This window comes from Neopelma chrysocephalum, unplaced genomic scaffold, assembly GCF_003984885.1.
Source record: "Neopelma chrysocephalum unplaced genomic scaffold, ASM398488v2 Primary Assembly neopelma1_23b, whole genome shotgun sequence".
In the NCBI taxonomy this organism is placed as follows: domain Eukaryota; kingdom Metazoa; phylum Chordata; class Aves; order Passeriformes; family Pipridae; genus Neopelma; species Neopelma chrysocephalum.
The window spans coordinates 11,051,348-11,077,763 of NW_020897692.1; the positions used below are offsets into that span (position 1 = coordinate 11,051,348).

Genomic DNA, 26,416 nt, shown 5'->3' on the forward strand with positions numbered 1-26,416 from the left:
TGTAGAATTAAGGAACAAAAGCACCATGGATTCTAAAGAGAGTTAGTGTCCCATGCAGGCAACATTTTACTTGACCATCATGTCTCCTCCCAACCAAGACCAGAAGGTGCCAGTACCTCCACTTATGAAAGGAGTTGTAACTTGAAGACCAAGTCAGTTGAAGTAACTGTTTAACCAATTCCTTCAATGGAAACAAGATTTGGCATTTTACTGTAACAATTCACTTACATGTCTTCCTGCCAGTTAATAAAACAAACAAAACAAAAACCCCCTACCTGTTCCACATTACTGAATTTGTTAGCCACAGTTCTTAGGGAGAAGAGAACAAGCTTTTTGTACTGCCTTTTTAGTTTAATTTTGAACTCAAGTTCTTAGTTGAGTAATTCTGAAGGGTACACACCAAAAGAACACAAAGGTAGACTCTAAATGTATTTTGTAAGATTCCCTCAGAAAATTCCATGGCTTATGATTTCTCATATGTATGTACAACCTAAGAGGATAATTAGTTTATCTTCCAAAAAGTTATTATGTATGTTATGTATAAATTAGTTTATAAATGCGTAATCTCACAAATAGGTATAAAACCTAAACCAGAAGCTTTTTGTAATTGCAATCATTTTCACAGCTTATATTTGATTGCTGCAGGAAACAGAAATAGATACACAAACCTACATACCTCAAAAAAACTCTCCACATACTGCAGTATGTACACTCCACAATCACTGAAGTTGTTCTGTTGTGGCACTTTTGGGTTGGAACCTTTCATGACATCTTTGGAAAAGCTTCTTTTGCTGCCTTTCCTGACTTCCCATTCCACCTCTAAATATCTATGATAAAAGAGCATGCAAATGAAAACCCATTTTGTTTTTATTCCTTGAAAAATTCTGAAAAAAAAAACAAACCAAACCAAACCAAACCAAACTAAAAAAACCCCAAACACCAGATATGAAACTTACTCCCTTAGTGTTTTCACAACGTTTGACCGGGAAGGGCCTCTCAGTGAGTCCATAAGCAAAATGCAGGGCCTAAGAGAGAATACAATTTTTAAGTACACAGTATTTTACAGCAGCCTGAAAAACACAACAGTACACAGAAAGGGTTTGTGAGGTGACCTTAACAAAACTAGATCAATACTACAAAGTTCTGCCAGCACTGCTGTAACCCCCTAATTGGGATAGCTAAATGGCAAGTTACCTTTATATTTATCCATATACTAAGTACACTTAGGAATGCACTTGGAAAACATAGTACTATCATACCAAAATAATTCGTTACTAGCAAAAACTAGTTGCTTATAACACCCTCAGGTGTTTGATGCTCTTTTAGATGCACAAGTCTCTCTGGAGAGAGATTAGAAAGTTAAGGCACAGAGCCCAGAAACATCCTTCTGAAGCAGCAGCTAGCTGGAGGATAGATGGGACTCTCCACAGCATCTAAGACAATCCTAGGAATACATGTTCAAGAAGTGATCCCAGCCTGAATCTGAAATCTAGCTGGTAGTTACATACAAAACACACCCTACTTTATTTGAAAGGTTTTAAAAAATAATGTACCCATAATCAAATATTTTCTAGAGAACTAAGTCCGCTTAAGTCCTCTTGCACACTCAGATGCCAATACCCCATCACTCGATCTAAAGGGCGCTACCTTTTCTGTAGCTACAAATGCTATTGTATCAGCCACCTTATACGCAACAGCTGGATTTATACATCAAAGCTAATTCATACCAGATATCAGAATTTTAGCATTAGATGTAATATATAAGGAAGAATTTCTATACAGAGGGAGTGACTGGACATTGGAATAGGCTGCTCAGGGAGGTGGTGGGGTCACCATCCGTGGAGGTGTTTAAGAGGAGACTGGATGTGGCACTTAGTACCATAGTCTAGTAGATGGGTGGTGTTGGGTCAAAGGTTGGACCCGATCTCAGAGGTCTTTTCCAACCTAGCTGATTCTGTGTGATTCTGTGATGTGTATTTTGAGGGGTAAATAAATGCAGATTACTCTTCACGAATCTCTGCTTTTTTTCTAACAGTACCAGATACATATTCAGATAAGGTATCCTTTAAAGAAGCCTCAAACTAGTAAATTCAAACAAAATATTTGCATGCATTTATGTACAGATGTGTTTGCATTTATAAACTAATTTACATGTATGCAATTTTTTAAGCATAAGCACATAATTGCTTCAATGTTTTCTTGTACCTGTTTTAATTTCTGATAAAAGAAAGCTATTATTTATATAGGTAATACTCTTTAAAAAGCATAATCTAGTAGTTTTAAGGAGAGAGAGGTGACAGTTTTTTCAGGGTAATTTTCTATTTCATAGAGAAGTAATTTTAAAATATGCTAATAGTAAAGTATTTAAGTGCTCTTAATGACTTTTGATACTTAAATGTCAAAGATGTTATGAAATTTCCCATTTGGATTAAAATACTGTCTGCTGGAAAATATTACGAACACATAATCTGTCATTAAAATGGGACAAATTTAGCCAAGCTATAATCAGAAGCTCATAAATATTCTTAAAACTCACAACACAGAAGGACTTTTACTCCTTTATGAAAATGTATTGCCACATATTTCATATCATCAGTAAATTTACAGTTTTATTCTGCATCATAAGAGTGTAATTGCAAAAGTCTTCACCTTTCTAGTAAACATTATATTCAAAAAGAAGGAAAATATAAAAATGAATAAATGATGAAAACATACAAAGGAAACTGTCAAGACAGCAAAACTAGTAACAGTATTTCTGGACTTGGAATCAGGCATTTCTGTCACATCAAAATGCAAACAACTGCAGTCAATGTTTACTAAGAAATTATTTCTGGGTTTCATATAGGAAAAAAGGTTTTCAAATCCAAAACAGATCAAAAATTAAACAAAAAAGTGTGGAACACTCTTATTAGAAAAAATACTAAGAACAGAGAGAGACAATAATGAGGAACAGTGAAAACACATTTAGATAAGGGGGCGGTTAAAAATTATTCCCATTTTCTTTTACTAATTTGAGTAGTGGCAAAAGTTTTCTTTAGTATTACTTTCATTTCAAGACATTAATCTGCTTTTTTAATACAGGACACATTTGAACGTGCTTCCGCACATTCCTTTTGTAAGAATCCAAGTGCAAGATATCAAAGAACAGCCTTATTGGAAGAAAAAAATCTTTGCTTGTCTGAAGCAGCGCACAAACTTAACAGAAAGCCAAAAAGCTATTATTTCACTACTAGTTTCATTCAATACATTTTCTGCTTATTGAAACTGATAGTGTTTGAGAGAGAATTTTATACTTCGTACTAAGAGCATGCTGATTAAAAGTGTAGGAAGACTCAAGTATGAGAATTTCCCACAATTACTGTCCTTTATATTTCATAAACTTTTATGAAATTCCTATTTTAACTGTTTTAATACTTACTGTTTGCAGATAGTTGGCTTCAGGTACCATTGTCCCATTTCTGAATTACAGTTATCATCTACAAGGCCACCATCATCACTACTGTCTTCCTACAGAAGCAAGATGGTTAGAGGTGTTAAAAAGCTAATATTGTTTTTTTCAAACAGATGCAAAAGGAATTATTGCTATACTCAACCATTTTCATTCAAGACCAATAACCTAAGTTCAATAAAGAAATGGTAGCTTTAATCTGAAATGACTGATTGTTTGTAAAGTTTGCCAACTTTTAGTCACATGGTTTCTCAAATCCATGCTGGAATGGCATGGATTGAATGGTGCTATTTATTTGAGGCCTGCTGAAACTAGAAAAAAAGCTGCAGCTGATATTTTCAAAACACTGCTGCCTTGAAAGAGGTTCATCTCCATTATTTGGTTATAATCTAAATTATCAATGCTTTTCTTGCTAATGAATACTAGAAACTTGCTTGGTGGTTTCACATACATTATCTTCTAGGTGAAACGAGACAAAAATCTGCAACAAACTCACACGTAAAACTCTATTTTTGCTCCAGAATGCAACAACTTGATTTTTAGGGCACAGAAGATTAAACCACCATGATACTGTATATTATGGGTTGTAAAAACAGTCATGCCACAAACCTGGAAATATCTTCTGACCTTTTGATTTCAACATTGACTGCTGTGAAATGTATAGAAGTTTTACAAACAAACCCACTAAGTTATTCTATCTAAAAGTATCCCAGTGATCCAGTTTCTTACCGTTCTATTGAGTTCAATGCTACTACCACAGATAATTGTGTTACGGAGAAAGAGATGCTTTCAAAAATTGGGAACCCCTGTATCAGCATGATTTGTGAAAATCTTTGTGAGAGTTGTGTACACTTCACAACGATCCTGTGACTGATATCCTCAAGCTATGCCATGAACATTATCATATTAGAAACTACTGCCTAGTTCTTAATACACTTGTTTCTGTTGTAGCCTCAACTCCTTTTTTTAGGAGATGCAAAGGCAGCTGCACTCAGCATCACAGTCTATGATTTCTATACTTGCTTTGTGCATTTTAGAGGATATCAGTGACAGCTTCAGCCTAAATTCTAAGCTACACTGCAGCCAAGGAACTTGGAATCTGCTCCTCCTCTCAAGGAACCCAACTGGCCATGTGCTTGCTGCCCTGCCTTCATGCCATGTACTTAGTTCTCCATCTTCTGGGAACTCTAACTCCTACAAAACAGGCACTTCCATCAGGCCAAACTCAGAATGTCTGAATGAGTGGCAAAACAGGAGAGGTGGGTTGAGTCCGCTTGAAATGCACAGTTATGGTTCAACATAAACTGGAGCTTTTGTATGTGTGTACACAGATACATACTATTTGGAAGTCATTACAGATAGTTGCAGACTCTGAAAAATAATAGTTTGTTCTGGACTCAAAAGTGAAAACCTGAAATCATACACCTGGAACACAAACAGGAAGCCAATTAGGAAGAGCAAATGTGTAACTTCTAGCTTGCTCACATTGATCTTACACTGCAGAAGCAACAGGGCTATGGAACAATGCCCTCATACCCAGTACTGAGTCAGTAAAGGACATTTTGATGATCAGTTTTTCCACAGCTCTAAAATCTAAATGTTTTCCAATTTGAACAAGAAAGGTACTTGATTATATATCCAGTCTGTACAAATTTGATTAGGAGAAGCACCAATGAAACAAAACAGCAGAGTAGCACATAACTTATAAATGTGGCTGTTTATGCCCAGGAAATGCAGCTGAAAGAAGAGTAACATGCTCTTAGGTTTGGTAGATAAACATGGGGGTGGGGGAGATGAAAGACAGAAATGTATTAACTTTCAGAGTTTCCACTAAAATCACTGTGTAATATTGTCACTATGCGAAAGACTCCCAAAATTAAATGCAGGATCAGTACAGCAGTTTTCTCTTAAACAGCTAAACTAACAAATGTATAATCCTCTCTGTCAGCTGATCTGCAAATTTTTGTGCGTAACCAGTCCTTTGGATTTGACACTTAAAAAGATAACTAGCTTTAGACAATGCACATTCACAATGTGTAGACCGCTTTTAAGCTGTCCATTCAAAATACAACACAACAGTTCACATTTCCTAAATAAAACTGCTAAATTCTTTACCTGGTTATCTTGGTCTTCAGAAAAATCTATAAGCTCATCTTCATTTAGTTTACTGCCATCAGCTGAGTCTTCACTATAGTTTAGTCTGATTTTGTGCAATCCATCTGTATCAATCACAGACAGTAGGATATTTAAACATCAAAAACCCAATGTCATCTCTGAAGACCAAACACATTTTAAATACCTCAGACGTCCTCAGGGTTGCTCACAGTAACTGTGATACAGTTAACATATAATAATTTAATCGTAGATATGAACAAAAGGGAAAAGCTTCTTCTAATTAGCATAACAGAAAATATATCTTATTCTGTGAAATGCCTAAAAAAAAATTTGAGACCCCTAGACTAAAACCCACCATGAAATTGCCCCATAGTTCCATGACCAGTATAAACTGGTACTGCCACTGAAAGGGGCACTCTGATTTACTCTCTAAAATAACTATTTATTCCTAACCCTAGTTGGTTCCTTCCGTGACACCAAATACATCCACACACAGTGGACCAGACTGAGAAAGAGTCATAGGCTTATTATTTTTTAATTGGAAACATTTCCTCGATCACTGTGCAGATAAATCAAGACTTGTGGTGGTAAAAGCAAAAATGCAGCTTGGGAACACACTGCTAGGGAGAGGACAGAATGAAGGATCAGCTCTCCTGGGAGCAGCAGCTTAGAAGTATTTCTGAAACTTCACTGCTACATAAAAAGAATATCTGTAAATTCGCTGTCTACCCCCTCTATATATCCAGTCATTTGGGAAACAGCATCAGAAGAAATAAACAATCATGAATGTTATAGCTATACCTGTGCAAGAGGCAGATACAGACAGCTACAGGCTCACTAGTCTTGCTATACCACCATATAAGACTTCAGAACAGATTTCGAGGGAAAAAAAAATAAACTGGAAATAAGTGAAAAATAAGTAACTCATACCAGCAAAACCCAAAAGCTTCCCAGAAAAGGGCTATGTAATATATCTAAACAATAACAACAATAAAAGCATTGCTTATGGTGTCACTGGAGGACATACTACCTCTTAAAGAAAATCAGGATTTCTGTAAGAACAGTAAATAGGGCAATGAACTAGCTAATGGAGAAAACCAGAGAACACCTGCATTTGAGAATATTTTCAACAGAGAGTCTGAAGTACCACTTTGGAAAGAGGTCACCAGGGGAGTTCCACAGGGACAAACTTGAGAATTAGTCTTACTCAGTGCCTTTGAAAAGACCTTAGCACAAGAAGTGGGTCATATACTAATGTGACTTATTGCTGACAGATTTCTAAAAAATAAAAATTGGTATTGAGAAGAATCACATCTCATTCAAAAACTGAGCAATAAAAAGAGGATTAGTTAAGTAATAAATATAGATACAGTTTGGATGAGTTCTTCAAAGCTATTTAGGTGTGAAGTTCTGCTGATTCACAGGTTCAACACCAGGATTTAGTTTGAGATCCAGACATCTCAGTTTAGGCTCCCATATATAGCTAGCACCTAGGATCTCACAATGTTGAAAGTAAACCATAATTAGAGCACAGATCTGATCAACTAAACAGATCTATATCTACTCTATATCTGCTTTAGGATGAGAAGAGCAGTTCTCTTGGTTTCACTGACCCTATCAAAGAGGCACCTGTTATCTTTTGAGATATCCCTGGATATCCAGGACATATGTATGGATTTGGCACAGTCAAGATCCACATCCTTCTGGAGCAACAACTGAAGACTGGTCAGAAAAACCAAGGCAGAATGCCCATCTTCCATCTGGTTGAAACGGAAGATTAAATACACAGCACATCTAAATTTAGCAGCCTAAACATATCCTTAGGGTCAATCTCACCCTTAAACCAGGACTATGACCAGTAAGAACATCTGCATTAAGGAAAGGGTGCATCATCTGCAATAGTTGAGCTAGAGAGTCTGAGCATTAAAGTTAGAAACAGAATGACCATCAGCTGCCAATACAGTGCAGCCATAAAAAAAACCCCAAGAAAAGTAATCCTAGCAAAAATCTGTCATAAAGCACATTGCAGTTAATTACAAACAAGTATCAGTAGCAGCATCCAAGACATGAGACTACATCATACAGCAGCAATATCATAAACAGTAACAATGACACATAAAATCAAAAATCAGTTTAAACAAGAACAGATCTGTGCGCACCCCCAGCACCCCTCCAAGACCTTCTAGAAAAAAGTGACAACGTTATCACAAATGAATAAATTTAGATTAGACAGTAGTAGAAGATCCACAAAGGTAATGAAGTTGTAATGGCCTGCAGTACAGAGATTAAACCACGTGATTGATAATATTTTCAAAACTTGTACTATAAGTGATACAGTTCCTCACTGTGTAAATTAAGTCAGTAGGAATACTACTGGTGACTAAAGTAAAAGATTTTGCATGACCAGGTGTTTTGTACTTTATACCTCAAGGGGATCCAAACCTTGCAGTGAACAGAGAAAATGATCTTTTCCTAAGTTCTTTACCTGCCTTTAAAAGTTATGCCAGCTCCTTTGTTCACTTGAGTACAAATACTGTTGCAGATCACTGAACTCAGTTTCCACAGCACTAAAGCATGGAAAAAGCCTCTCTAAATGTAACATGGAAGAAATTTTTTTTCTTTAGAATTACTTTCTTCTTACTTGTTTTTACCCACCTTATCAGGACATTAAAAAAATGAATAGTGTTGAAGTAAAACCTCAAACGCTAGAAGACACTGAAATTAAGGTTGCTCACAATCTTAATTCAGTTTTCTCATACACATACATTATAAGGATCCATGGTAAACTACTATTCTTTCCTTAACAATTACAGTCTTAAGTGATGCAAAGAGATATCTACAAAGTTATTTTGTTTGGAAAAAGGGCACAAAACTGATAAAGTAATCTGATTTTGGCAGTGTTTTATCTCCAGCCCTTTGCCATGAGAGTTATGTCAATAGCCACAAAAACTTTTTAAATGCAATAGCTGTGTATTACTTATATTGCAAGCACTTGAAATTCAGCCACATACTAAACATTCAAAGTATGAAGTTTACACAATTGCAGAAGTAGTAACAGATGTGAAATCTCCAAATGTTTCATTAAAATGTGCATACTTTTACCATTACATACCCATAGACTGGCTAGCAGCTGTGAATTCACCCTGTATACCATTTTTATCCAGAGTTCTGTGGTCTAGTTTATGGCATGCTGATTCCACAGTGTTAGGTTCTTCCACATCACTGTCTGTTTGATTCAGTTTTTTGAAAGCACTTTTTCCCCTACAAGGACTTCGTCTACAACATGAAGACTCACTGTCCTCTGTTTCAGTGTTTGGGTCAATTAAAGCTGTATTGTACTTTTTGGTCAATGTTTTCTTTGCTGTGGACTTGGAAGGCGAGCTTTGTGCATCTAATTCATTTGGCAAAGGAGATGGTGCGTTGCTCTCTCCATCTGAAGAGGAAGATTTCATCGGCATTGCAGCATTTTCATGATAGTGGGGATTTGGTTCATATTTGGGCTTTTCTAAACCAGGGAAACAGATAACAGCCAAAAACCAGTGGGCTCTGCAAAGGAAAAAAAAAACTATTAAAAACTAGCAATTACATTAATGCTTACAGTTAAACCTGAAATTGGTAAAAACCAAGCAAAACATTGAGTACACACACACAAAATAAATGTGCGTTCATGATTATTCAAAGATAAACTGTAAGAGCTGTTCACTTTTCCGAGCAAGTTTTACTAAGCCTTCACAGTCTTCTGTAAAAGTAGGATTTCTTCATGCAAGAAATCACCAACAAATATATTAATATGATGCAGTTAGTTGAAAACAGGTGCTAACTATTTATTTCAATATGCTCATACTTTATGTATTCCTTTTTTAGTATTTTCTTCATCAGTGCACAAATTAGAGATTGTAGAGTTCATGTTTTATGGCTGTTTTAACTTTTCTAGTACTTCAGCACTAGCAACACAAGTGGTCAGATCTAACAGGGTAGCTGAATTGCCCATACTCTTCCACCTATGAAATCTTCCAGTTGTATTCAACACTTCACATTTTAGAAGAAATCTTTTCAACAGTGAGTTAAAGAAGAGGAAAAAAGAGTGTTTGTTATGCTATCACCATGACTCTGTTGTCCTCTTCACCCTTCACAGAACTGACATTCTAACTTCTTCAGGATCAAAAATAGTTATATTCCCCAACACAAAATAGGTTTTGTCCCAGTTTCCTCCTATCTCCTTGCCTTTTCAGGCTTCACTGACTTGCCACTCAATCAGAAATGGAGCAGCAGCAAATTCAGGGACTGAGGCATTATAAGTGGATTTTAAATGACCCCATTTAGAAATTTTCTGAATGATCTCTGATTCCCTACAGCAAATAACACAACAGAAGCTAGCTTGATATTATACAGGTGTGTTTTAGAAAAAGAAGAAAAAGCAGTAGCTAAAAACGCTTGTGATTATGAAGCCTAAACTCTATCAAAATTTAATGGCAGTTAAAGTAAGTGGCCTTTGAAAACTGCATGTGAAGCATGGAGGCATTTTGTCTTGAATGATTCACCACACTTAATAAATTAACATATTAAGTACTGCCAAACCCTAGAATTTGTGTGTACTCTACTAATATAGACTTTATGTACCAATTATGTAAACAGACTAGCAAATTAACCTGGATGTAAAAAGAAAACGCCTTGTAACTTTTAAGACAACAACTTATCTTCATTGGAAACTTGAACAAGAAGGACTGTACAGGCAAAGGACACTGATGCAGTCATGGTTAAATCACCATACTGTTCTCAATAGAACATATTAACTCTCTCCCTAGAGTCAACCTGCCCACCTCCAGTTACTGTAGTTTGACAGCCTGTTAGATGATGAGTCCATATTGCCTAAACTAGTGGTTATGGGACAGTCTGGAACGGCTTTCTGGAAACAGTCACTGAAGTCTAGCAACTCCTCATCAAACCACCACTTTCTCATCTCCCTGGATATGTGGGTACTTTTCTGCTCTGCAATATTCTTACTGTACATAACAGGAAATCACTTTTGCAAATGAGTGTCCTATTATCACCACTTCCCAAGCTTCAACTCACGGTGAAGGACAGTTCCAAAGGCACGAACAGGATTATTTCCAGGTAAGAGATGCACATTAGAAGTCCATTTTTCATGCTCTCATCCCATGCTCTCATGGATGAGTCCATGAAACCAAAATAGTCTAAACCCAAATCCCCAACCCACACACAATGTGAACATTATGCCTTCAGTACAAACCACTACGTGTTAAGTTACTAGCAATATAAGTAGTTCTTATAAAACCACTGAACTATTTATTTTCATTTTCAGGTGGCTTCTAAGTCACCCTGTCTGGTATTTGCAGCAGATAAGCCTCATTTCTCCTATGCATAAGCAATGTAGACGACTGAATGATAGAAGAGAGGATGGTGGGAAGTAACAATGTAACAAGTGCTAAGGCAACTCAAAATGTAAACGACAGGTTTACAAGTTCAAGTTCTAGTACTTGAAGCTTCATGGGAGAGGGATGGCAAGGATGAAGTCTATAGTGAACAGGAGGAATACCTTACATCTGAGTAATCTGAATAACCTAAGCATCTCAAAAACTAAAGTTAGTACTTGTGAACAGCTTTCTTGGGAATATACTTCCAACTTTATAAAAAGGATAGATCTATGTATGGCCAGTTGTCTCCTAACTGCCTCTCTACAGCTAGCCTCAGAATGGAGCTGGAGAGGAGGCAGGAAAAAGAGAAGATTCAAAAATCTTCCACCGCATAATGGCATGGTATCTAGATAAATTTCTTTTTATTAAACTTACTAGCTTTTTATTTAAAAAACCCTCTTTATTGTTTTTTGAAATATTAGCTAGGCATGGCTATGCGAAGTTAGTTAGAAAACTCCTCTCTCTCTGTCCTGACTTTATTTATGTTTTATTGTATACTTTGAAAATGCAGTAGTCTAACTTTCCTAAATATTTTGGCTTAAGGACTGTTTAGATTATTTCTGTGAAATACAGAAATGTGTTTGTGACTATTTGCTCTGATCTTAAGGAAAGCAAGCATCAAAGTCCTTAGCAACTATGAGAATGCTAACGGTCTTCCTCCTGACCCACAAAAAATATCAGGACAAAAGGATATAAAAGAAAAAGAAAGAATAAGGTTCCCAAGGTGGTAGAGATTTTCAATTGAATTTTCTTCCAATATTGGTTTATTGTAACGAAAGGATGATCCCACCTCTACCAGTGAGATCTCATTAGAAAGGACTAAAAAAATGTAAATCCAAAAGTTATCAGTGACAACAGCTTAGGGGAAAGAGCTCCAGAGAATGAGATAAAACTTAGAAAAAGTACTCAAAAAAGTTAATTTTTCCTCAGTCTTTCTACTGCCTTTCTTATACTATAGCATTTAAAGGTCTTACATAGCTATTTTGCTTCTATCACCTGGAAGAAGTTGTTACCTTCAATTCACACTACAATGTAGCTGTAAATTTTAAAATTATGAAGCTTAAACCTTTACAAAATGTGATAAAAAGGTATGTTCACTTACGCTTCATTAAGGGGAACAAAAATGAAATCTTTCTCAAAAATGTCAACATGCCGTGTCCACGTTCTTACTCGCCCATGTCGCTTTTGTTGTATTCTGCAAGAAGAAACCAATACACAATTTGTAGGGTGGTTTATTTTATTTGAGGGACCTTTTTCCAGATATTTTCATCTTGACAGCTTGCTGAAATTTTCAAGGCATATTCTATGTTTGCTATGGGTCTGGATGAAATTTTCAAGGCATATTCTAGGTTTGCTATGGGTCTGGATGCCTCCTTGAGTTCTGTTCTTCTGTACAAGAAGCATCTGTTCCTGTAGTCTTCACTCTACTTAGCTCTTAGTTAACATGACTTATCAACAGACTTACGAAAGGTTTGAAGTCTCATGAATATTTCTTCTTTCTCTTTGATTAAGGCGTTTATAGAAGAATGAACTGAACACATGTATTCTATCAGCATCTTCTTTTTTTAGCTTTTCAAGTACCAAATACCTAATTAAAACAAACAAACAAACAAACAAACAAAAATGAATAGAGGTGTTAAAGTATTCATCACCAGAGTAAAAAGGACTGCCAACAGTGCTAGACTTGATGTTCTCAGAGGTCTTCTCCAACTCAGCTGATTCTATGATTCTATGATCCCCACCAAATTGATGCAGCTTCTCACAAAACAGCTATTTGGAGCTGACAATCCGCAGGAACCAATTAATGCGAAGTTTGTGTATATATTTATGGTATTAAGTGCTCTGCCCAATCAACAAGTTGTTCTCCTGCTGTTGCATTGTTTTTTTTATCACAGTAGGAAAACACCTTTTCAATGAATTTGTTACACAACAACCTATTTTGTATTTCAGCCACTAGACCTCCAAACACTCCCAAGAGTGACACACTCATTTTCTTTTTACCTCTAAAATATTTTAATAGACTGAAAATTATACACACACACCTTATGTGTAGCATAAACACAGCAGCATGTAACAATTTAATAAGCTTCTAACATTTGTAGCATCAGAAAATCTCAAAATTAATGTATGTATTACATTAATCAAAACAAAAAAGGCTTCTTTTTTTAGTGAAATTTGCTCTTCAGAAGTTAAAAAAATTATAAAGAACCTTTTTCCATGTCAGAACAACATCACTGTCAAGCAGGATGGGAGAGGAACCAAAATTTCTTGCAAAATTACAAAACAACCTTTAAAATTACAGCTATACGTAGTTGGAGACCAAGTGTTATCAACTGACCTATGAATTTTTAATGTCAGAACTTCTCAAGTTTTAAAGACAACTAAAAACTGATGTGAAATAAAACTTACTTTAAATAAAAATCAATAATAACATCATTTAAAAATTCGCCTTCATTTAGACAATGGAGGTCTTCGTTGGTCACAGAAATACCGCCTTTAGCTGGAGAAGGCGGATAAACTATCAACCTGGGAAGAAAAATACATTCAATAAGAAGTATGAAATGCCAAAAAACCCTCAGAGAATTGTTACAGGGCAAAGATAATTATCTTACTTTTCTATAGGACCAATAAATACTGTATGTGGTTCACCAATTTCTTCATCATCCTCAAAAAATGGTAACTGTTTATTTCGCTGCTGCATTTTGGACTCAGAAGCAACCTTAAAAGAATAAAGTCAATATTAATTTGCATACGGCGCTCAATTTATTACTGAAATGGTAATAAAACTCTGGAAGTCCAGCAGTGTAATATCCATTGTTTTTGAGAAAGATTTCAAGTTTGGGTTTTTTCTTTCCTACTTCCATCTATTACACTTAGTTCTTTATCCATTTCTTGCAGAGTCACAAAACTCTAATTCTTTAGAAGGTAGTTTGTTTAAAGAAAGCATTAATTAAATGTAACTACAACACCGCAACTTAATTTCTTGTTTGAGATATTGTAATTTTACCAGCAGATGAATTTGGAAAAAATTATGTTGTCTAATTATACTACAGATTTCTCACCCCTGCATAATTTTTAAATAACATTTCTTGTGGACCATTGTGCAACCTTACAATCAAACTAAACACCTTAAGAAGTACTGTGAGTGCACAGGCTATTTCCCATAGTTTCATAACCCACCTTGGACAATTATGGGAATCCTCATATTAAAGTCATCAAAAGTTGTTGGAAATTTTTTTTTTGGCTAATGACTAACACACTATCTTTAGTGTATTTGTAACCCAAATAATATAATGATTTTGTTCTAAAACAAACACATAATTACATTTTTTATTTTGCTTTCTCTGTGAGATGGGCTTCCTTTGGAATTGTCTTCCAAGCACTTAGTAAATGCAACAAGCCTGGCATTGGCTTCTTCAAAGGAAATTTTCACAAAGAAGTCAGAAATATTATTTCTAATACCAATGTCAGTAATTATTTTTTCAAATATTGAGTTTGCATGAGGATCAAGACCGGTTTCAAAAATCAAAATTATGTATTGTTCTTCTTGACCTATAAAGAAGCAGAGAGAAAACTATTCATTTAGGAATAAAATAAAGCATGTTGCAATAATAAACAGATTTTATAGAATCATGGGACAACATGAGTACACACTGCTGACAATACATATAAGCAGTAATACAGATGTGTGCAGACAGACAGAAGGATTAACTACCAAATCTTTCTTACCTACATTGGCAAAGAGTGCATTCAACTTCTGCCTTAATCTAGCGATGTTAATTATACCTGATACATTTTTAAATGACACTGAATGCAAAGCCAAAACATATTTTGAAAAACCATCTTCTCTGCTTACTGACAGTAAGACTCTGTAATCAATACTTTCTCTTTTTCTTATTGCAGTTCCTATCCTATTGTTTCACTACAATTCCAGAAATTATGTGTTCAGCAAAATTTCCTCTCTAATCGTAGAAGGCTATACTATAAAACATCACTGTTCTTGAAGAAATTGGAGAGAATGAGTCAAGCAGCTATTATATAAATACCACGCATTTATATCATCTGAAAAATCAAAAAGCAGTAAATTGCACTGAGAGGAATTATTTTAGGCAGTCAGACACAGGAATAGGATTCAGGTTGCAAATCCCAGTCTCACATAGCTGCCTAACACAGAGCTGCCAGGACCTGTTTCTCTCTAGGAAGAGTTTCAGACACATGTATAACCATTTCCCTTTGGTCATTCCTAACCCAGCGTGCTAACTGTGGTGAAAAATAATTATTCAGCAGCATAATTCTCAATTTACTGTACAGAGAATTTAGATGTGTAACTGGGTTTTGGGTGTTCCTGTTTTGGGAACTAGGCATCTACACACAACTGTTTACAAAGCTATGGATTCAGGCTTGAATTAATTTCATTGTTTACAAAGCAAAGAGCAACTGTGTTACCACAAAGTGCTCCTAAGTATCAAATACAATAAAGCAGCTAGGTATAAAACTAGTTCAGTGCCACAGCCTCAGGGAAAAGAGCTGGGAGGCACTGTTGAGAGGCATGCCAAGGGAAGGACTTCTCACACAGACAGCTCAGGAAGCTTTTCCTTTTTTCACTTGTGAACACCTGTGTCCACCTGGGGTCTACTTCCTGCTCCCAGAATTGTGTAAAGGTTGCCTGCATGCTCTCCAATTATTTTTGTAATTATAACACTCCTTACAGCTCATACTTTTTATAGGAGGTGGATAAGGTTATTGTAATAGTATTACGGAAACACACAATTCTGAGATTGTTGAAAGCTTTCTTCCTCCATTTGAATGCATCATGTTTGTACAAATCTGAGTATAAATAACCACAAAATTTAACCTCAAGAAAAGCCTACTTAAGGGTAAGAGGACTCCATGCTGATTGTAACAGGAGTGCATATGAAGATGCTAGGTCCTTGAAAACTATGTGGAAATTAAATTTTATTTTAACATACACAAAGACTATCCACATATTTTCCAAGCAGATATTGGTCTAACTCATAATATCACTACAAGTATACTGGGAAAAGAAACCCAAGCCAAGCCATACAACAGTTTCTACTGAAACTAAGGCCTGTCAGGAGTACAGCAGATAAGCAGAAGAATAGTAAAATCTGTCACATAAGTGTAAAGACTCATATACGAAAGCTAAACAAACCAACTTGCTTTCATTCACTACAAATATTAGTGAAAAAAGTTATACTAAACTGACTGAATGTTGTAATTAATTAGCATGTGTCTGGACAAACAGAATGCCAAGCTGTTCTGAACTGTAACTCTTCATCAGCCTTGGAAGGTGACAGTGTCTGAAAATACACTAAACCTACCCCAGCCAATGATGACCATTTTAGTCTTAACGCATTTAGTCTAAATTCATGACCCAAAATATTAAAATACAATTTAAAGTCAATAGTAGACTAAAATTGTTTTACTTACTGTCTCCTTTACATTCATACCAGACATTATCTTTACTCATTTTCAGTTGATCTCTCAGGCTACTACAGGTTGCAGGTACAGTTTGTAGGAAAACTACTGGCAATTTTCGGACACTACACCATTCACATTTGGTAAGCTCTGAAGTTTTCAAGTTAATCTCTCTGATATCGTTTTCTGATTCTATGAGAAAATAATAACACGATATTAAATTAAAACAAAAATTTTTAGCTTTCCTTTACAATTTCCACCTTGATTTTAACAAGAAATCAGTATGTGCTCACTAACTTCTTAAAAGTTTTTAAGACTTTGAAGTTAATGCATATCCAGGAAGTTGATGGGTCTTTATAAAAGACAAACTGAATTCCAATGTCACCTGTCAGGAATTAGAAACAAACTGTTTTCTTCTCATCAACTTTAATCTACTCTTTATTCCATGGGAAAAGAAAACCCACAATTTCCAGTGGTTTAAATTTGCAACTATTGCTATGACACATTTTACAACAGGTTTGTAAAACTTTCTTTGTAGATTTATCTTTGACTAAGTTCTCTTATGAAAAATAACTTTAAAAAGAAGAGGTGAATAAACACGTGCAGAGAAATGATGAGGAAACAAGGTACTGCTCTCAGTTGATTTCCAAAGAGAAACAACGGTAACATGATAAATTTTTAACGCTACATCTGATGCTGCCAATGCCAATGTTGAGTATTTTACAGGTTTTACTGAATTATAAAACTGAATACACAAATAGATGTAGACGCAAAACTCAAAAAAATTAAATGGAAAAGTGCTAAATGCTCCAACAGACACAACATTCAATGAATCACCATTTTTATGCTGTTGAGGGATCAGGTCCCATGGAAATAATTTTACTGTGCACCTTTTTTCACTAAACTTGATAGCCATCTTCTACAAATTATAGTAAGTTTTTTAGTGTTTCATTTTTTAAAATACATTTAATGCATGAAAACTGGTAGTTTCTATGCATCTTTATTTTAGATGCAACATAAATACTTGACAGACAAAAGCTACATTTTACAGGCTGTGAGACACCTTTCTGCATATAATAATGACAAAATACAAAAGTTCTCTTTAGAAATAACAAAAGCAAAATTCAATAGAATTAAGACTGCACCCAACAAAAGGTAGCAAAGTTTTTCAGGCCCAGAACGAAATCCTACAAAAGAAAAGGAAGAAAACAGATCAAGTGTTGTAAGCTCACCATTTCCTAAGCTATGTCATTTATTCTTTATACCATATTTCTTTCAGTAACATGAAATATACAACTTTTAGGCAAGAGAAAAAATTACCAAGGGAGATATAGACAAGAAAGGTCTAAGACACCTGGGTGGTTTTTACTGTCTACTTATGATAGCCAAAATAATGAACTAATATAGTGTTAAAGAGCTAACAAGTTTTACAGGAGGGTTATTCTTCCTTTTTATTTTTGATAATAATTTTCAAGACAACCATAGCCCATCATCACCAGAATATCTACATATCTTCAACTCAGATGAAGGGGAAAAACTAATGACCCAGCTGTATGCACAGCACAAATTGCTAAGTCCTGCTATCAGTGAATTTTTTTTCTGTCAGTAGATGGCAGAGATAATGCAAAATCCATTTGTTTTTTATTCACCAGGTAGTTCAGGTCAAATTTGTACTCTCCATTTTTTTTCTCTTATCTGACTACAGGCACCAGTATAATTTATTACATAAATGACAAAACCAGAATGAATACTGAATTATCATTCATTTGGTAATACCTTTAACAAAGTTACTTCATTCAAAATATATATATTGAGTACCAACATAAAGTGAAAAATATACTCACCTTCTTGACTCTCTAGCCGTATTTTGATATAATCCAGGCAAAACTGAAAAACACAATAGTAAGATTTCACATCTTCTCCAAACCAAAACTGACTGAAAGCCTTTTAACTGTTAGTAAATACATTTCAATTGACTAAGTACTTCAGTAATAAACATTTTAAAATTAAAATTTTAAATGTTAAATTTAAAAAAAAAAAAAAAACCAAATGTACATTTTAGCACAACTCAGGGAGGCAAGCATATTCGTTACTACTCGAGTCCTTTTCAGTCCTACTGTTGAATTTTAGATCTCTCTCAAGTACTCAGTTTCCAAAAGTATTTACAATACCTTGAAAAACATAACAAATTGTATTTCTTCAAAAGAGAATGTTATCTATCATTATTTAAGCAAATTAAAAAAACCCAGGGTTTTGCAGAAAGGTGGAAAGAACAAGTAACACCTCTCTGCTGTTTCTGTGGTTACCCCAGCAAGAAGTATGCATTTTATCTGGCTTACTGCATACAACTAACCTTCAATGTCTCCTTGAAAACCTCCATGTAACTTGGAAGGCTAACAAAAAAAAAAATTGTTCTATAGAAGCAAAATTAATTCACCTGTAGGACAATGCTTCTTCCTCCCACCTATCAATATCCATATTTTTTGTTGCTGTTGTTTTCCATTTTCTTAAGAAATGCATACTAACCCATAACTCCCCAGTAACCAAGTAAACAGGATTTTCAAGGCTTTTGCAGGCACAATGTTTCTATTAAAAACCAGAGCTAGACTGCAGGTGTTAGTACGCAATAGTAATCTGAGTTTCTTCGGAAATCATGGCCTCTGGAATTATGGACAAACTCACTGTTCCACAAAGGCAAAACATTACGTTTTTTCAAGTATGAAAATAACAATGTCCAGGAAAACCTGAAAGGAGAGCTGTCAAATAACAAGTTTACTTACAATCACAGGTTCCACTACCATTCTTCGTAGCGTTCCTATTCGTATACTTCGACAGTTCAGAATGACACTTTCACAGGAATTTTGATAATTTAGAGGTACAGCCTCGGTTACCATCTCCTGAGAAATAACTTTACGACGTTTTATTGGAGTGTCAGACAGAACGTTCCCAAACTGAAAAGTAATTTTCAAGGTTTCAGAATGTCTCACTAAGGTTTATTGCTAAACCAAGCTTGTTAAAACTAAGGACTAAATTTTCAGCAAGTTTTCTGTTGGTCAACAGGATTACTTGCTAGAGCTTCCACCTCATATACAGAAGGCAGATATTTACTAAAAGACTTTTTGGGATCCTGAGGATGTTAACATTGTTACATTCAAGAAGAAAAAAAAGGTAAGCTGACACTTGTAGACATTTTGTTAACATTTTCAAATCATGAATAGTGCTTCTAAAATTGCTAAAACCAATTTAATTTTAATAATTTTGAAACACCGTGCACCTGGCAAAACAAAGTTATTTTTAATATATTTTATTTATTTAGATAAAAACACTAATGCCCTAAAAATACAACAATGTTGGTGGTTTCATTTTTTTCCAGTTTTTGTTAATCCAAGCTTTTGGTGACCAAGTAATTTTTGAGGTACAATGCATCACCACATTAGCAGAGTAGAATCCTCCAGAAATATAAATAAGCCAAATCAGAATTCCTCAAGGCATCTCTACAGAACTACTAAGATGTTTATAGGATAGATTCTAGGGTCAGGAGACTACGTACTGAAATAAGGCCATGTGGAGTTTGGCTCCAATTCAAGGAAGTCTCTAGATGCTGACTGAAGCTGTAATCTCAATGAAGTATCCTGTTTACCAACAGAACAATCTTACAAAAAAACCTATTAAAATGAAATAAAGCCTGCTGATAGCCATCAGATTAACATATTTATTTGTTGTTTTGCTTATATTGCTGTAGTTTGTTGGATTTTCTGTACACTAGTCTTCTCTTTGGTATTTATATCGCTTCATAAAGCCGTCCATGAACAAGCATTCTTTTTCGTTACAAAATACAATTAAAGTCCCACAAAAAAACATTCTAAGGGATTCAATATTCTATTAAGACTAAATCTCAAAAATTATTTCCAAGTCCCTCACCACTAGCCTATCTTGGCAATAATTCAAAATATACTTTGTGTGCTTCATTTAAAACACTGGAGAAGGTAGGGATCTAAATCCCTGTAATTAAATGTTTTCCTAAGACTCCTGTTGAAGAGAGCTTTTCATTTTTGTCTACTGGACTGGCTAAATATTATTAAAAGCTTAAAACAAATCACACACAATAAAACAGCAAACACCAAAGTGGTGCTATATTCAAGTAACCTCTTCAGTGAAGAATTAATGCATATTTTGAGAGAAACACAACCAAATAAAGCTTTTTCTATCGTATCTGGCAAAACTGTTGTGATATCTGCAATTCTTGGTCTTGAATCAATGCAAAATTTGTGTTATACTTCATCAAAGATCTATTTCCCTTGTTTTCAAATGTAAGCTCTTTTCTACTTTTATCTAAAATATGTAGTTAATTTTCAGTTTTAAAACTGGTTCATAAAGACTAGTGACCAGGAACATATGGATATACAAAGAAAAACATTTGAGAGACTTTCAGAAGTCTTAGACACCAGTGCCTTCACAATGCAGTGCTTTCAGTTAATTCAGCAAATACTGCTAGAATAACTTAACTCAGGACTTTTTATAACCCAACCTTTTAGCCCCACAGCTTTATTGTAGGCTTAGGGGTTCACAGTTTTAAATTGACAGTGATGACTAATTATACACTACATTATAAACATCCACAGTTTCAATTACAGCACTAGAATGTTGGCTTCTTTAGTGTTCTAACTCAGAAAACATAAAGGACTGGAAATCTGATCAGATACTTTTGTTGAATCAAACTCAATAGTGAAACTGGACAAGTCACTCAAGAATGGTTTTAATCAGCACTATTAATCCAATACCAATTGTCACAGGCAATTTATTCCTCTTAATGGCTCACTACTGAGACAGCTTTTACCACAGCGTGAAATCTGTCCCATTTGACCACACCTAAGGTGTCTGCTCATGGTACATTTTTTTGTCTTTGTTTATGCAATTCTTACAGTAATATTCAACTAAAAAACAAAACCCCCATCATAAACCCCCTAAAATAAGTGCTATTAGTTGAGACAGTTGTCGAAGTATTTTAATTTTCAAGGGCCACTATTGATACAAGTGCCTCTTTTCAAGTTTAACTTCGTATGTCCAAAGTCTTAATAGGCAACAGCCGGTTCTGACATTCTTCTGTAAACTAAGTAAGCCCAGCTTCATAGAGAATCCCTGCCCAGTCTCAAAGAGTAAACATTCACCACAGAAGCATTTATGTTAACAGCATAACTCAAATCATCATGAATCCTTGCAAAAATATAATGAACGCATTTTCTTATGTTTCCAGCATTATGCAGGCCAAAGTACTACTTGATTAGCTGCTGAACAAGAAAAACAATCAAATATAGTCAAAATCTGACAATGCGAAACAAGCCTTTACATATTCTGTTTATTATTTGATTTTTGTTTTCTTTAAACAAAGCATTAAATAGTACCTGATCTTTCATTCTTGCTTTTCTTGGTAGTGTGACTGCAATTTCTGTATCTGTTGTTATACTACCTATCCTCTGTTCTATTCCACAACTGTTCTCCTTTAATGCTGCTTCCACCTTTCCTGTAGAAGGAGCTGGGGAGGAGCGGGCTGAATCTGCAGGACGAGGTGAAATGCTTTCCATTCTCCTAGTGCTGCCACTATTCTCCTCCTCATCATCATCACTAGACAAAACAACTAAACAGAAAATATTAAATTCTCAACCACTAAATTTTTCTGTAACAGAAATTTTTTTCAAATAATAGTTAAAAAATAATTTATATAATTGTCCTGCAGTGCCAAAAAAGTCCACATGTATCATTATATTATGCTTTTATTAATGTTTTTTTGGAATCTGCTTGCAGGTGCTCTCTCCCTCGTTTTTCATTTCTCACAACTAACTCTACAAAAAATGGGTATCATTAATCCACCTCTAGACGTGAAGCCATACTTTCCTTGGTTCAATCAAGAATTGACAGTAAATAATGCAACTTAAAAACCAACAAGAGAAATTATGACTGAAATCATTCAAATCAGTAGGACAACGTGGTCTAATAAAATAAGTACAGAACCAGAAACATAATTTCTCCTATTCCATCCTTCCTGATTATAAATTGAATTTACATAGAGAAAGCACAAAAATTAACATTTTACAAACTGTGAAATTTAAATAGATGCGTAGTTCAAAAGGAAAGGGAGAAATTATTAAATAAAAATAAAATACTGCCTTCCCTTTGGGAGAATCAATAATGGAAATCTGCAAAGAATGCTTTTTCTAAAAACTATAAAGTGTAAGTCTTTTTTAAACAAACAAGAAAAAGATTAACAAAATAATTTTTGCTTTCCCCAATCTTCATCTTTCTTGGAGAGGACCTCTGCATATAAAAAGGAAATTATTAAAAGTTCTGTCCCCCTTCCCCAAGAACATATACACAAAAAAATTCCATGCAACATCAGTAATGTAAACCTGCACAAACAGTTCCTTCATTATACCATATTTTGGGTTTCCAGCTTAGGGCTGTAGTCATAAAAAAGTACTTACTTGGATCATTTAGTTCAGATGGTCTTGTACTTCTCTGTCTTAAGCTTCCTGTAATTTTAGGATTTTTTGTCCCAGTTATAAGACCAACTTTTCCATTGTGTCGTAACATAGAATGTCCTACAACTTCATTACTCAGTAGAATATCTGTTGGACCTTTTCCAACAGCAGAACTATAAAACTTCTTTGTGCTGAACCCTGTACCTGAAGATTTTTGCCCTGCTGAATTCTGATGTATTGAAGAACGTGATAAAGGTCCCACAGATTCACTTAATGTCACAGTTTGTCTGGAGACTCTTTGCAAATCCTTTAGAGAAGCACTTTCACAATGTCGGCATTTGGTCTGATTTTCATTTGCCCTCCCACAGTTTGGGCAATCAGTAGAATAATCAATCTGTTCCAAAAGGTAAAGGAGAAACACACACACAATCAGTAATTGTAAGCAGAAACATACCACTAACAAATCTTGCACTTAATTTCTGTTCAGAATGAATCACAGAATCATTTAGGTTGGAAAAGACCTTTAATGTCATGGAGTCCAACCATTAACCCAGCACTGACAAGTCACCACTAAGCCATATCCCCAGGTGCCACATCGACGTATCTTTTAAATACCTCCAGGGATGGTGACTCAACCACATCCCTGGGCAGCCTCTTCCAATATCTGAAAACCCTTTTGGTGAAGAAGTTCTTCATAATATCCAGAGGAGACTGACAACACTATGTTAGCAATTACAGTAAGGAGAGAAAGCAAACATTAAAATTCAGTTTGATTATTTTTTTTAAGACAATTAAAAACATTCTACCAGGAACAAACATCATTTGTGGCAATTTTTGAAAAAGTGATTAATGTTGAACAATTCAGATTTTCCTTCTTGCCTTTTTTCCCTTAAGTAACACACTGTTCAGATACATATATCCATCAGCATATATCCATCAGCAAGATCATCCAGTTATATAATTTCTGTAAGAAGAGTTTTGTTGTGAAATAACCTAAGGATCCACAGAGCAATGCCAAAGAGGACTCAAAGAAACCTTGTAGGTCAAAGACATTTGTCTTTCCAAGATATTTTCTAGCAGTCTGGCAAGGCATGCAGGAAAAATCACTCCTCAAGGGAGGGGAAAAAAAAGAAAAGTAAATATATTGCTCTGGAGTCCATTATCTCCAAAAAGAAAACAGGACTTGAGGAATAGGAGTTCCCCAAACTTACAAGAAAGCAGGGGCTCAAAGAAAAATGTGTATCCTATCACTGCAAAGACAGAGGTGTCTTTTGTTTTTCTCACATGTACTAGGTCCAATTTAATTATGTATTAGAAGTGTAGAACTTGGACTTCTAAACCTAAGAGATTCAATACTACCACAAAAACTACGGAATGTGCACCAAACTGAATACAGGACACCTCTAGAGCCGAAATTTAGTGCATGTTATTGTCTCCTGGAACACTGAACTCAAAAGGCATTAACCACTGTACTGTGAACTACTGAAGATACAAATATCTACATCCCACCAAAACTTCTTGAAACCTACTTTCAAAACATAGTTATCACAATCTACACTGCCCCCACTCCCAGCCATGAACATGCCTCCAAGAGTTCCTCAGGTGTGCGACCTTGAATCAATTCAAAACCCAAATGTAAAGATCAAAGTCATACAATGACAAAGTATTATTTTTACCAAATTTCTGCAACTTAACAAAGCTACACATACTGTAGAGAAACAAAAAAATCCCCCAGTGTATAAAATATATCAGACCTTTAAAACCTGAGTGGTGGGAGGAGATATCAAGTGACATGAAAACCAGTTGTGCCTCAGTGCTGTTACCAGATGTAGTTCTTAGAAAGTTACTGCTTATCACGTTGAAGAATTTCAGTTAGACATTAAAATATTCAAGAGAAGGTACCAACTGTACCTGAAGGATCTCAGAGTAACTGCACCCCTCTACTTCAACCACACACCAAGAATTTTAAGCCAGTTTCTTTATTAACATCATATTAATTAACTAAATATGCAACAGAAATGCGTAAGGGCAGTACCAAGTGTTTCTGCCTAACAAAGAAATACAGTCTGAGTTACTTTCTAATACACAAGAGCAAGCACAAGCTAAGTATATTCAATAATCATAGATCTGTGATTTATTTTTTTAATCAAGATCTCCTTACAGGAAGTTTTTCTTTGATAGTCATACAGTGTGACCTGTATGTGGGCATTATGAAACTTCCATAGTAACCTGTGAAGTTGATAAAAATAGAGAGCCTTAGAGGAACTTCAAAAATATCTTACATCCAATATTCAGAAAAGCTCCTGACAAAAACATGTTGGTTGGCTGCATTTAGACCATAGAGAATACCATTTGGATACCCAAAAGAGCTAGTTTCACTGGAAAAGCAAGCAACTTAGTAAGAAGTACTTGCATTTTTGCAGTACTTTACTGTTTTGAGTACAGAAAATCATGAAATTATCAGTCTCCAGTTTACCAATCAACCATTCAATTAAATCATAGATTCTTGTTCTTTTCAATTTCTTTTTCTGTTCAAATCAAAATATAAATATTTCATGGCTAGTATTGATATGAACCTTTAAATATCTCTATCATTGTAACTTGTTTATTTGTGTAAATCTTCCTCCCAACTCTAAGGATTTTTAAAACACTACCTTGTTTCACCCCTTCAAAGTCTGCTTTTAAAATATGCATCAATTTTTAAAGTTAAGCCTTTACATGTTTTTAAAATCTAACCCACCTTTGACTGAGTTAAGCATTTTTTTGTAGCAGAAGATTGACTCAAGTCAGATTGATATGAATTGCAGTGACTTTTCTGTCGCACTTTTCTCTTTATTTCACATTCTGATTCTGAGTCTTCTGTATTTTCCATTCCACTGTCTAGGAGAGAAAAAATGCAAAAATGTTTACATGGCATGCCCACTCATACGCTGTTATATTTATGATCAACTTAGTTCTTTATATACACTAACTTGAACCAAACATAAACACCTTTTTAAACTTCCAACAAACTGCTTCAAGTCTCTCACTATTTGTTGTACGAGTAAGAAAAAATTCCCCAAAGTAAATTCAAAAATGTTGTTTCACTAATACTGTCTCAGTGTCTCTCAGTGACAATTTGTATCTTAATATCTTTGGAGGAGGTTTTGGATTTGGAAGTCTATACTAACTTCACTGCAGCTCAAATGGAAGGTCTGCTGCCAAATTAGGAGGGGATGCTAGATTATGCTGTTGGTAATCTTTACTACAGAACTACTGATGAATGTATTTAGAATAATTGGGAATTACAATTTTACAGAATCATCAAGGTTGGAAGAGACTTTCCAGATCACTTAAGTCCAACTATCAACCTGGCACCACCATAATCACCCCTTAACCATATCCCCACGTGCCACATCCAGACACCTCTTGAACACTTCCAGACACTGTGACTCTGCCACTTCCATAGGCAACTTATTCCAAGGTCTAACCACTCTTTCAGTGAAACGATTTTTTCAAGTATC

General features: G+C 35.1%; 1 protein-coding gene across 3 annotated transcripts in view; it reads right to left on the bottom strand.

Moving 5' to 3' along the window:
• SENP6 (SUMO specific peptidase 6) overlaps positions 1–26,416 on the bottom strand; it is a 78,050-nt gene that overhangs the window by 3,780 nt on the left and 47,854 nt on the right. For all 3 annotated transcript variants that reach the window (XM_027697052.1, XM_027697043.1, XM_027697060.1), the window contains 16 exons: positions 25,654–25,793; positions 22,917–23,307; positions 21,840–22,072; positions 19,218–19,388; positions 18,282–18,324; positions 16,450–16,629; positions 14,324–14,550; positions 13,611–13,717; positions 13,408–13,524; positions 12,464–12,586; positions 12,101–12,193; positions 8,676–9,109; positions 5,564–5,667; positions 3,419–3,507; positions 957–1,025; positions 677–827 (listed from right to left, as the gene is read on the bottom strand). In XM_027697052.1, the coding sequence (XP_027552853.1) occupies positions 677–827; positions 957–1,025; positions 3,419–3,507; positions 5,564–5,667; positions 8,676–9,109; positions 12,101–12,193; positions 12,464–12,586; positions 13,408–13,524; positions 13,611–13,717; positions 14,324–14,550; positions 16,450–16,629; positions 18,282–18,324; positions 19,218–19,388; positions 21,840–22,072; positions 22,917–23,307; positions 25,654–25,793 (2,672 nt within the window). The remainder of the gene's footprint in view (positions 1–676; positions 828–956; positions 1,026–3,418; positions 3,508–5,563; positions 5,668–8,675; positions 9,110–12,100; positions 12,194–12,463; positions 12,587–13,407; positions 13,525–13,610; positions 13,718–14,323; positions 14,551–16,449; positions 16,630–18,281; positions 18,325–19,217; positions 19,389–21,839; positions 22,073–22,916; positions 23,308–25,653; positions 25,794–26,416) is intronic.